The following is a 12,637-nucleotide window of genomic DNA, read 5'->3' on the forward strand; positions in this document are numbered from 1 at the left end:
GGATGGTATGTCATTCAGTGCTTTAAAGGGGAGGGTATGTTATCCACTGCTTTTTACCTTTGTTTATATGGACAGTTATAGTTTAGCTTTGTTTATACCTATCTCTAATGTATATGAATGTTTATATTCTGATTAATGAAATGTGTTGTATCTATTGTTTCAGGTGTAAAATACAGGCTGAGGGGAGGTAAATCTGCCCAAGTAGGAAGAGTTGAAATAGGTATAGATGGGAAGTTTGGCACAGTGTGTGGCATCAACTGGCACGCAGCCAACTCCAGGGTGTTGTGTAGGTCCCTGGGCTATGTGGACGGTGTACCATCACACGAGGTCAACTCTTCACTCACCAGCATGGATCCCTACATGAGCTTTTTCCTGTGTGATGGCACAGAGAAAAATTTGTTCTCCTGTTTGAATTCTGGATTTGATGGTGGGAATCATGTTTTTATATGCGGAGGTGACTCATACACTCAGTGCTACAATGAAGAAGTCAGTAAGTCTAACATTGTTGTGTTACACTCATGGTTTTCTTGTATACTTCATGTAGTCTAGCTACAAGGATTGGCTTTCTTGAATAATTTATTTACTGTAGGTATTCTTCTATAGCCGGCAGTAAAAATATTCCAAATTATTTTGTTTACAGACTAGTGAAACTTAAGTGGATTTATTTAAATTAAATTTTTTTTTTAAAATACTGAAAAATTATTTAATATGAAATACTTAACATTTAGCAGATTAATGAGAATTGTGTCTAGTATTCTATTTAGTAAAGACATTCAAGATTTGTTTCTGGAAAATAAAAAATTGAAATATTTGAAAAAGTTTTATTTGAAGAAACAAATTTAAATAAACCGGGAGTGATCTCCCCTAAACTTTCTCGAATATTCTTATATAAAACAACAGGGGATGGGAACTCGGGCTATTGACATGATTTTTAATCCATTTTAAATACTTAAAGTTTTAAAAATAGAATAAAATCTCGTAGACAAAATAATTGCACGCCAAGTGAACTAGTGAACGCCAAATAAAAAAGTGCACAATAGCGCGCAATATTATTAGTACTTTAAAAATTTACATTAGTTTTTTGAGAAATCGGAAGTAGCGTAAATTACTACTTCCGGTCAACGGAAATTACTCAAAATTTAACAGAAGGTAGAGAATTAGATTTTTTACTTACATGTGAAATTTCATTTATCTATCTGAAATAGTACTCAAGTTATAGGCTTTTGAAAAATTCAAAGTAGGAAAAGTACCACTTCCGGTTATCGGAAATCGCTCAAAAGTTGATACGGATCTACGATTTTGATAAAATACTTATATATGAAATTTCATCAACCTAGCTATAACGGTACTCAAGTAATCGTGTTTACACACGGACACACACACAGACACACAGACATACGGACAGAATTGCAAAGCCCAGTTTTTCAGACTGGATTACGCATAAAACCTCTTAATTTTGATAAATCTGGATTGATAATTTTTGCCCGATTAAAATAAGTCCTCTATACTTCGGATGTGATGAAGGACTGAGGTGTAATACGGTGAAAATTGTTAAAATTTCAAGTGATTTTTGTGCACGATTACAATACTTTCTCTATACTTCGTATATACGAGAAAGTAAAAACAAGCATTAACCCAACAATATAGTCAAATGAAACAATAAAAAGCAACTGAAAATCTATAAATTATTCAACTAAACAATCAATTGAAATTTAGGAAGACACCCAAAAAGATTAAATTAAAAAAAATTATTTTTAAAAATATTTCATGTCTAGCCTAAAATATTAAAATATAACTAGATGACCCAACTGACATCAAATTTGACTTCTATTCAATTGGTTGCAGCTTTAGACAATACATTGACGTATTTAAGACTAAGAAAATTGAAATTTAAAACACATAATTTTTGTGATTTGTTCAATGACTTTAAAAAGTATTTATCTTTTTTCTTGTGTTAGAGATCACAAACTTTAGAATAGGAGATGGCCAGGAGAGTGAAGGACGAGTTGAAGTTTTTGCCTCAGGGATGGGGGTCTGGGGGACTGTCTGTGATGATGACTGGGATGATACAGATGCTGGAGTCTTCTGTAGAGCACTGGGCTTTGATGATGGTAGGTTGAACACTGGACTTTGGTGATGGTAGGTTGAACAATGGGCTTTGATGATGGTAGGTTGATAGGTTGAACACTGGGCTTTGATGAGGGTAGGTTGAACACTTTGATGATGGTAGGTTGTACACTTTGATGATGGTAGGTTGTACACTGGGCTTTGATGATGGTAGGTTGTACACTTTGATGATTGTTAGGTTGAACACTGGGCTTTGATGAGGGTAGGTTGAACACTTTGATGATGGTAGGTTGTACACTTTGATGATGGTAGGTTGTACACTGGGCTTTGGTGATAGTAGGTTGAACACTTTGATGATGGTAGGTTGTACATTTTGATGATGGTAGGTTGAACACTTTGATGATGGTAGGTTGAAGACTGGGCTTTCATGATGTTAGGTTGAACACTTTGATGATGGTAGGTTGTACACTGGGCTTTGGTGATAGTAGGTTGAACACATTGATGATGGTAGGTTGAACACTGGGTTTTGATGATGGTAGGTTGAACACTTTGATGATGGTAGGTTGTACACTTTGATGATGGTAGGTTGTACACTGGGCTTTGGTGATAGTAGGTTGAACATTTTGATGATGGTAGGTTGTACACTTTGATGATGGTAGGTTGAACACTTTGATGATGGTAGGTTGAACACTGGGCTTTGATGATGGTAGGTTGAACACTGGGCTTTGATGATGGTAGGTTGAACACTGGGCTTTGATGATGGTAGGTTGTACACTTTGATGATGGTAGGTTGAACACTGGGCTTTGATGATGGTAGGTTGAACACTGGGCTTTGATGATGGTAGGTTGAACACTGGGCTTTGATGATGGTAGGTTGAACACTGGGCTTTGATGATGGTAGGTTGAACACTGGGCTTTGATGGTGGTAGGTTGAACAATGGGCTTTGATGATTGTAGGTTGAACACTGGGCTTTGATGATGGTAGGTTGTACACTTTGATGATGGTAGGTTGAACACTGGGCTTGTTTGAAATCTGGGCTTGTTTGAAATCTGGGCTTTGATGATGGTAGGTTGAACACTGGGCTTTGATGATGGTAGGTTGTACACTGGGCTTTGTTGAAATCTGGGCTTTGATGATGGAAGGTTGAACACTGACCTTTGATGATGGTAGGTTGAACACTGGGCTTTGATGATGGTAGGTTGTACAATGGGCTTTGATGATGGTAGGTTGAACACTGGGCTTTGATGATGGTAGGTTGTACACTGGGCTTTGTTGATGGTAAGTTGAACATTAGGCTTGGTTGAAATCTGGGCTTTGATGATGGTAAGTTGAACACAGCCTTGAGGTGCATGTGATTTGTATGTCCCATCAAACAATTTAAATCAGATTACAGCAGAGTTAAATTGTTTAATAGGTGAGACCTAACACATTAGAATAACATTTTATAAGTACTAATGAAACTTTATAATAATTCACTATGTAAAAGAGAAAAAAAGTGGATTGAATTCTTTCTCCTTTCAGATCTGATGTTCCATAGTGTAGATGAAGTAGAGTCATCACTTTATTAATCTGTATGCCCGTCTGCCTTTACTTTCCGTAATAAATCAGGTACCCAACAGAGTTGGGTGGACTTAGAGATGTCCTACAGACTCAAGTCTGAGAACAGAGCTCAAACTTTCAGGTTGAGCTCATATGTTTATTAATGCTGACATATTGAACTCCAATCAACCCAGCCACGTGAAATGTTAACTATTTGAGCCTCTATTTTGCCAGGTGTTGCCAGATCAGGCAGCTACAAGCTGGGTACCGGTGACATCCTGCTGGACGACGTCAGCTGTAAGGGCACAGAGAAATCTTTCTCTCAGTGTCAGCACAAGGGCATCGCGACACACAACTGTGAGCACTCTGAAGATGCTGGGGTTCAATGTTTTAGTAAGTTATTCCAATCTTTCTGTACTATATTGGGGTTCAATGCTTTAGTAAGTTGTTCCAATCTTTCTGTACTGTGTTGGGGTTCAATGGTTTAGTAAGTTATTACAATATTTCTGTACTATATTGGTGTTCAATGGTTTAGTAAGTTATTACAACATTTCTTTATTATATTGGGGTTCAGTGCTTTAGTAAGTTATTCCAATCTTTCTTTAGTAAGTTATTCCAACCTTTGTTTATTATATTGGGGTTCAGCGCTTTAGTAAGTTATTCCAATCTTTCTGTATTATATTGGGGTTCAATGCTTTAGTAAGTTATTACATTTCTTTATTATATTGGGGTTCAGTGCTTTAGTAAGTTATTACAATCTTTCTGTACTGTGATGGTGTTCAATGCTTTAGTAAGTTATTACAATATTTCTGTACTATATTGGGGTTCAATGATTTAGTAAGTTACTACAATATTTCTGTACTATATTGGGGTTCAATGCTTTAGTAAGTTACTACAATATTTCTGTACTATATTGGTGTTCAATGATTTAGTAAGTTACTACAATATTGCTGTACTATATTGGGGTTCAGTGCTTTAGTAAGTTACTTACAATATTTCTGTACTATATTGGTGTTCAATGCTTTAGTAAGTTATTACAATCTTTCTGTACTATATTGGTGTTCAATTCTGTACCAAATATCCACCTGTATCTGCAGTATCACAAACTAGAAATGCATAAATCCTTTTAATTTAGCTGTGATCAATAAACTTTTACATTTACCCTATAGATTAAAGAATGATTATATGTGATAATAGTTAATAACTAGACAGGTATGGCTATCTTGTATTTGCTAATGAAAGGACAAAATATTTTCACAGATCATACAAGAACAACAACTGTACAAGTTTCAACAACTGGTCCACCAACAACTGTTAGGACCACACCCACCCCTAAACCTACCATGACAACAACTTTACCACTTACCACCACCAAACTCTCCACTCCCTCAACAACCACAGCATCAACAACAACAACAACATCCAGTAGTACCAGCACAACCACACCCAGTGATCTGGAGACTCAGCAACAAGCGGACCAAGAGGAGAAAAAGAATACAGTCGTCATTGCAGCCTGCATTGTCATTGTTGTTGCCATCACTCTCATCGTTGTCATCGTTGTGGTGGTGCTGCGATACAAAGGCCACTTCAAGCTTGGGATCCCCCATGAGAGGTTCCACAACGAGATAGAGCAGACGCAGGACATGTCTGTAGCTGTGCCCAACAGGATGTTTGACATCTCCAACCCCAGCAACTTTGACCCCATGAGCCAGTACATGGCTGAAGGCCCAGAGGTCCATCTTGACCGCGCGGGATATGTCACGTTCTCCAAGGGTACCCCCCCAGAAACAAAAGACCAAGATGGACACACAGGTTTTGTTAACCCTTTATACTCCGCAGTGACACAACCTGTGACCACAGACCTTGACCATACAGACAGCAGCCATTACTCTGTCACCTGAGACATTCAAAATTGTTTAGTTCATGTGAATAATTGTTTCGTTTACTGCAACATATTTATGTTGTTGTTTTTTTTTATTATTGAAAAAATATCCATCATTCTTTCATTTTACTATGTTTAATGTTTTACAATTATTACGGCGCATATACAATAACATTTATTCATTGACAAAGCTAAAATAGAAATCCTTGTTTTAATGACTCAAGCATGCATATAAGCAGAAAATATGTAATAAAATTTAAACTAGCAATTATTTATTTCTTACATTTATTTTAGAAATAAATAATATATGCTTATTCTCAGTTAGTTTTTTTTAAATCCATGATTTTTATGAACAATCCACAAAAAAATTAACTAATTTTTAAAACTGCAAATTAATTGTAATCATGAATAATAATTTGAAGAATTTTTATACAATTGTGTTTTTTAAAATGTATATTTATTTTCCTCTTGTGCTATGTATATTTCATGGTAAAATCTTTTTAGATTGTTAGATATAATTCACAACTTATCGTTGATATTTAAAAATTAATATAAGTAATTTGTCCTTGTAAACAAGAGAATATTTGAAGTTTGGAGATGACCAGACTTAAATAATTATTGCAAGACTTTTTTAATCACTTGTGTAACATATAATGCTAGGTTAATTTTGTCATTTTATAAAAGTTTGTTGATGTTATAGCTTCTTCCTGGTTAAAAATATGTTTAAGTCTTGAAAGAAAATTATGTGAGTTTAATTATTAATTGATTCTTTTATTTAGAATATCAGGAAAAAAAAAGGTGTATTAATTTTCTCTTAGAAGTTTAACATTAACACCACGATGTAGAATGTATTAAGTTACATCCCTACTGATACCATCCTAACAGGAGTTAATGTGTGGTTTATTTTTCTCTGTGACATGATAAAAAAATACTGTTAGAGTTGATTTAAAAAGATTTACCATGCACATGTTGTAATTTAACTTTTATTACGTTATTATGAAAACTGTTTGTTACAAGCTCAAATAACAGGAGTGTACTGTAACCATTGCCATTCCACTATGCAAGTATATAGCAGTGATTGTTTTGAAAATCTTTCTAACAAGTCTACTTCAACAATTGCCATTCCACTATGCAAGTATATAGCAGTGATTGTTATAAAAATCTTTCTAACAAGTCTACTTCAACAATTGCCATTCCACTATGCAAGTATCCAATAATTAATGTGAAAATTACTTTGCCTGTGCTATACTCCAGTTCTCATCACATAAAAAAAGGTTATGTTATTTTTTTAAATTTGGCAATAACTTTTTTGAAATATTAAGTATTTTAAAAACTTTTTATCTTTTAATTTTATTAAATACTACAAACGATGTTAATTAAAAAAATATTCCTTAAAAATGTTTCTGCTTCATTTGAATTAATTTATAAAAACTGGTTGATTCTGCCTTCCTTGAAAGTTTGTCTACAGTTGTTGCATAATTCAACACCTCACACAACTGTTTTTCATTATGTATTTTGCAAAACTTAGATCAAATTCAAAATTTGAACAGTTTGCGCAGCTTATTCCTATTTTTTAAAATTATATGCAATACTAACATAAATATTTATAATTTAATAAAATATACTTTTCTAATGTAAATAGTTATTTGTCTTTTCTTTTTGAATGTTGAATGTAAATCCCAGATAGAGCATGTGAAATGGTTGTCTAATACAATGAATGTAAGCAAAAATATGACATCAAACTGGTATTAGCAACATTGAAAATTTTAAAAATGTAGGCCTATGTGTCTTTAAAAACAACAGATGAGCATTACACATTCAGAGACAAATTGTATTTTATTAAAAGTTTAAAAATGTAAGAAATTCAATTTTTTTTAAAAGTATGAGGTCTCAGGGCTTGTAGCTGGACATGAGATCAACAGACCATGGGCTGCCCATTATGATACCTCTCTTGACCTGCTGGTATTGCTAAATATTCCAAAATGACAAATTTAAAAAAAAGCTGTTTGAAAATAAATATTTTTTATTTACTTGTATTAAATGAAAACAAATGGAAGAAAAATCACCATACAAGAAGTTCAAACAACTATCAGCATATGGTTGTTTTTTTTTTTTTTGGAACAGTAACTGGCCGTAAATCACTAGACTTCACATCTGATAGCTTTAAACTTGGAAAAAAGACAAGAGGTTAAGCTTTACTAATCACAAATATCTGATACATAGCTGGACATTGAAACAAGCAATTAACAGTATAGCGAGTCTCTTGCCTAGTGTTGAAAAACATTTAAAGTGGAAAGAGAATTTTACCACAGAATAAATCGTTTAATTAGAAAGACAAGTACACCAACATCAGCAGTATATCAGAAATAGAAAAGTTTAAAAAAAACATTTTAAGCACCATCTGTGAATCTTCCTGTAAGATACTGAGTCCCCCCACCCCTTACCCACAAATATATTTATTTACACATAAAAGGACTCCACAGACTAAAGAAGTAGCTGCAACAAGTACCCTCAATTCAGAGAGAAGAGTTGTTGAGAGGATCTTTACCCTAGTTGTTGAGAGGATCTTTACCCTAGACCAGCACAAGCTTGTAAGAGAGTTGTTGATGGAGTGTTGAGAGGATCTTTACCCTAGACCAGCACAAGCTTGTTAGAGAGTTGTTGATGGAGTGTTGAGAGGATCTTTACCCTAGTTGTTGATGGAGTGTTGAGAGGATCTTTACCCTAGTTGTTGATGGAGTGTTGAGAGGATCTTTAGATCAGCACAAGTTTGTTAGAGAGTTGTTGATGGAGTGTTGAGAGGATCTTTAGACCAGCACAAGCTTGTTAGAGAGTTGTTGATGGAGTGTTGAGAGGATCTTTACCCTAGTTGTTGATGGAGTGTTGAGAGGATCTTTACCCTAGACCAGCACAAGTTTGTTAGAGAGTTGTTGATGGAGTGTTGAGAGGATCTTTACCCTAGTTGTTGATGAAGTGTTGAGAGGATCTTTACCCTAGACCAGCACAAGTTTGTTAGAGAGTTGTTGATGGAGTGTTGAGAGGATCTTTACCCTAGTTGTTGATGGAGTGTTAAGAGGATCTTTAGCCTAGTTGTTGATGGAGTGTTGAGAGGATCTTTAGACCAGCACAAGCTTGTTAGAGAGTTGTTGATGGAGTGTTGAGAGGATCTTTACCCTAGTTGTTGATGGAGTGTTAAGAGGATCTTTAGCCTAGTTGTTGATGGAGTGTTGAGAGGATCTTTAGACCAACACAAGCTTGTTAGAGAGTTGTTGATGGAGTGTTGAGAGGATCTTTACCCTAGTTGTTGATGGAGTGTTAAGAGGATCTTTAGCCTAGTTGTTGATGGAGTGTTGAGAGGATCTTTAGACCAGCACAAGCTTGTTAGAGAGTTGTTGATGGAGTGTTGAGAGGATCTTTACCCTAGTTGTTGATGGAGTGTTGAGAGGATCTTTACCCTAGTTGTTGATGGAGTGTTGAGAGGATCTTTACCCTAGTTGTTGATGAAGTGTTGAGAGGATCTTTACCCTAGTTGTTGGTGGAGTGTTGAGAGGATCTTTACCCTAGTTGTTGATGGAGTGTTGAGAGGATCTTTACCCTAGACCAGCACAAGTTTGTTAGAGAGTTGTTGATGGAGTGTTGAGAGGATCTTTAGACCAGCACAAGCTTGTTAGAGAGTTGTTGATGGAGTGTTGAGAGGATCTTTACCCTAGTTGTTGATGGAGTGTTGAGAGGATCTTTACCCTAGTTGTTGATGGAGTGTTGAGAGGATCTTTACCCTAGTTGTTGGTGGAGTGTTAAGAGGATCTTTACCCTAGTTGTTGATGGAGTGTTGAGAGGATCTTTACCCTAGTTGTTGGTGGAGTGTTGAGAGGATCTTTACCCTAGTTGTTGATGGAGTGTTGAGAGGATCTTTACCCTAGACCAGCACAAGTTTGTTAGAGAGTTGTTGATGGAGTGTTGAGAGGATCTTTACCCTAGTTGTTGATGGAGTGTTGAGAGGATCTTTACCCTAGTTGTTGGTGGAGTGTTGAGAGGATCTTTACCCTAGTTGTTGATGAAGTGTTGAGAGGATCTTTACCCTAGTTGTTGATGAAGTGTTGAGAGGATCTTTACCCTAGACCAGCACAAGTTTGTTAGAGAGTTGTTGATGGAGTGTTGAGAGGATCTTTAGACCAGCACAAGCTTGTTAGAGAGTTGTTGATGGAGTGTTGAGAGGATCTTTACCCTAGTTGTTGATGGAGTGTTGAGAGGATCTTTACCCTAGTTGTTGGTGGAGTGTTGACCAGCACAAGCTTGTTAGAGAGTTGTTGATGGAGTGTTGAGAGGATCTTTACCCTAGTTGTTGATGGAGTGTTGAGAGGATCTTTACCCTAGTTGTTGATGGAGTGTTGAGAGGATCTTTAGACCAGCACAAGTTTGTTAGAGAGTTGTTGATGGAGTGTTGAGAGGATCTTTACCCTAGTTGTTGATGGAGTGTTGAGAGGATCTTTACCCTAGTTGTTGATGAAGTGTTGAGAGGATCTTTACCCTAGTTGTTGATGGAGTGTTGAGAGGATCTTTACCCTAGTTGTTGATGGAGTGTTGAGAGGATCTTTACCAAAGTTGTTGATGGAGTGTTAAGAGGATCTTTAGATCAGCACAAGTTTGTTAGAGAGTTGTTGATGGAGTGTTGAGAGGATCTTTACCAAAGTTGTTGATGGAGTGTTAAGAGGATCTTTAGATCAGCACAAGTTTGTTAGAGAGTTGTTGATGGAGTGTTGAGAGGATCTTTAGACCAGCACAAGCTTGTTAGAGAGTTGTTGATGGAGTGTTGAGAGGATCTTTACCCTAGTTGTTGATGGAGTGTTGAGAGGATCTTTACCCTAGACCAGCACAAGTTTGTTAGAGAGTTGTTGATGGAGTGTTGAGAGGATCTTTACCAAAGTTGTTGATGGAGTGTTAAGAGGATCTTTAGATCAGCACAAGTTTGTTAGAGAGTTGTTGATGGAGTGTTGAGAGGATCTTTACCCTAGTTGTTGATGGAGTGTTAAGAGGATCTTTAGCCTAGTTGTTGATGGAGTGTTGAGAGGATCTTTACCTTAGTTGTTGATGGAGTGTTGAGAGGATCTTTACCCTAGTTGTTGATGGAGTGTTGAGAGGATCTTTACCAAAGTTGTTGATGGAGTGTTAAGAGGATCTTTAGATCAGCACAAGTTTGTTAGAGAGTTGTTGATGGAGTGTTGAGAGGATCTTTAGACCAGCACAAGCTTGTTAGAGAGTTGTTGATGGAGTGTTGAGAGGATCTTTACCCTAGTTGTTGATGGAGTGTTAAGAGGATCTTTAGATCAGCACAAGTTTGTTAGAGAGTTGTTGATGGAGTGTTGAGAGGATCTTTAGACCAGCACAAGTTTGTTAGAGAGTTGTTGATGGAGTGTTGAGAGGATCTTTAGACCAGCACAAGTTTGTTAGAGAGTTGTTGATGGAGTGTTGAGAGGATCTTTAGACCAGCACAAGCTTGTTAGAGAGTTGTTGATGGAGTGTTGAGAGGATCTTTACCCTAGTTGTTGATGAAGTGTTGAGAGGATCTTTACCCTAGACCAGCACAAGCTTGTTAGAGAGTTGTTGATGGAGTGTTGAGAGGATCTTTAGACCAGCACAAGTTTGTTAGAGAGTTGTTGATGGAGTGTTGAGAGGATCTTTAGACCAGCACAAGTTTGTTAGAGAGTTGTTGATGGAGTGTTGAGAGGATCTTTAGACCAGCACAAGCTTGTTAGAGAGTTGTTGATGGAGTGTTGAGAGGATCTTTACCCTAGTTGTTGATGAAGTGTTGAGAGGATCTTTACCCTAGACCAGCACAAGCTTGTTAGAGAGTTGTTGATGGAGTGTTGAGAGGATCTTTACCATAGTTGTTGGTGGAGTGTTGAGAGGATCTTTACCCTAGACCAGTCGATGTTTGTGGTATAACAATCAATAGTGGACTGTTCTGGCTATAAACTCACCAGCATAATGTAGACATACTGGTATTCAGCACATTTCATCATACAAACACACCAATGGTAATGTACACGTAAACAATCCTAGACAGAATATGTTAAAAACAATGATCAAGTAAGCCATAGCAATATCTCATCAAACAATCTTCTTATTCTGCTTAGTAAGTCTTTACTTTGTAGGTCTGAATTTTTTACTGCTTCAATGTTATGTTACCAATGGTTTTTAAAAGTGTATTGTAAATTTGTTTAATAAAGCAAATTTTAAAAACTTCTTAAGTACTTTGAAAATTTTAAAAATAAAACAAACTTATTTTTTTTAGTAAAAGATTGGTTGTAATATTGTAAATGTGTTTGTTATTTCTTGACAGAAAGAAAGCAATTAAAAAAAATATATATATTTTAAAGCTTTTTATATTTGTTTTATTTTCTAGTTTTCTCTGAGATGAGTGTACCTGAAATTGCTGCATTAGAATTGGGTCAAATTTGAGTGAAAAGATTTGCCACAAACCTACAAACAGACATGAGCACCTAAGTAACAGCTTTTAAAAAGGCAACACTGCCTACAGTTGTCACAGATAGAAAATATATTTATTTTAGTATCTCACAAGTATAATGCCAGTTAGAGTAAGAAATATCTTGTATAAACATTAGATGTATTGTATACTTTGCCTAGAAGTTCTATACAATGTTGTCAAGTGCTCTTTTAGGTTAAGTACAAAATGTTAATATTGGAGAGAGTTAGATAAAATTGGTACAGCTAAACTAAGAATTACAAAATGAACAAGACAATATGTTATGTTTGTCAAATTTTTTTTAGCAACAATACAACTAAAAGTAAAGGAAAAAATACTAACTGACTATTAGAATAAAATCATAAGGTAACATTAGGATTAGTCTATGAATCAGTTTTGGGTTTAGGGAGTATGGTGTGACTAAGATTAGGTTTATGGTTGTAATGATTAGAGTTACTCTTCACTCTATATTTTAAGATCTTCTTGCCTTGTTAGATCATTGTAATAACTCAGTATGTCTCAAATTGCTAAAGTTCTTCATGGAATAACCTTATTCTACACTTTTTATGTTTGATATAGAATGCTTAGGCAAAGTACAAAATACAGTAACGTATACATACACAGCACTTTCTGACATAGAAATTCACATATTCAGTCAAGTTTC

General features: G+C 35.8%; 1 protein-coding gene across 5 annotated transcripts in view; it reads left to right on the top strand.

Moving 5' to 3' along the window:
- LOC131954198 (scavenger receptor cysteine-rich type 1 protein M160) overlaps positions 1 to 7,138 on the top strand; it is a 51,376-nt gene extending 44,238 nt beyond the window's left edge. For 4 of the 5 annotated variants that reach the window (XM_059317767.1, XM_059317751.1, XM_059317759.1 and 1 more), the window contains 4 exons: positions 164 to 490; positions 1,959 to 2,111; positions 3,842 to 4,000; positions 4,868 to 7,138. In XM_059317767.1, the coding sequence (XP_059173750.1) occupies positions 164 to 490; positions 1,959 to 2,111; positions 3,842 to 4,000; positions 4,868 to 5,508 (1,280 nt within the window). In that variant the 3' untranslated portion in view covers positions 5,509 to 7,138. The remainder of the gene's footprint in view (positions 1 to 163; positions 491 to 1,958; positions 2,112 to 3,841; positions 4,001 to 4,867) is intronic. The other variant, XM_059317783.1, reaches the window with a different exon arrangement.
- The last annotated feature ends 5,499 nt before the right edge of the window (positions 7,139 to 12,637 follow it).

This window comes from Physella acuta, unplaced genomic scaffold, assembly GCF_028476545.2.
Source record: "Physella acuta isolate Inbredline_101_S28 unplaced genomic scaffold, ASM2847654v3 ptg000078l, whole genome shotgun sequence".
Classification (NCBI taxonomy): Eukaryota; Metazoa; Mollusca; class Gastropoda; family Physidae; genus Physella; species Physella acuta.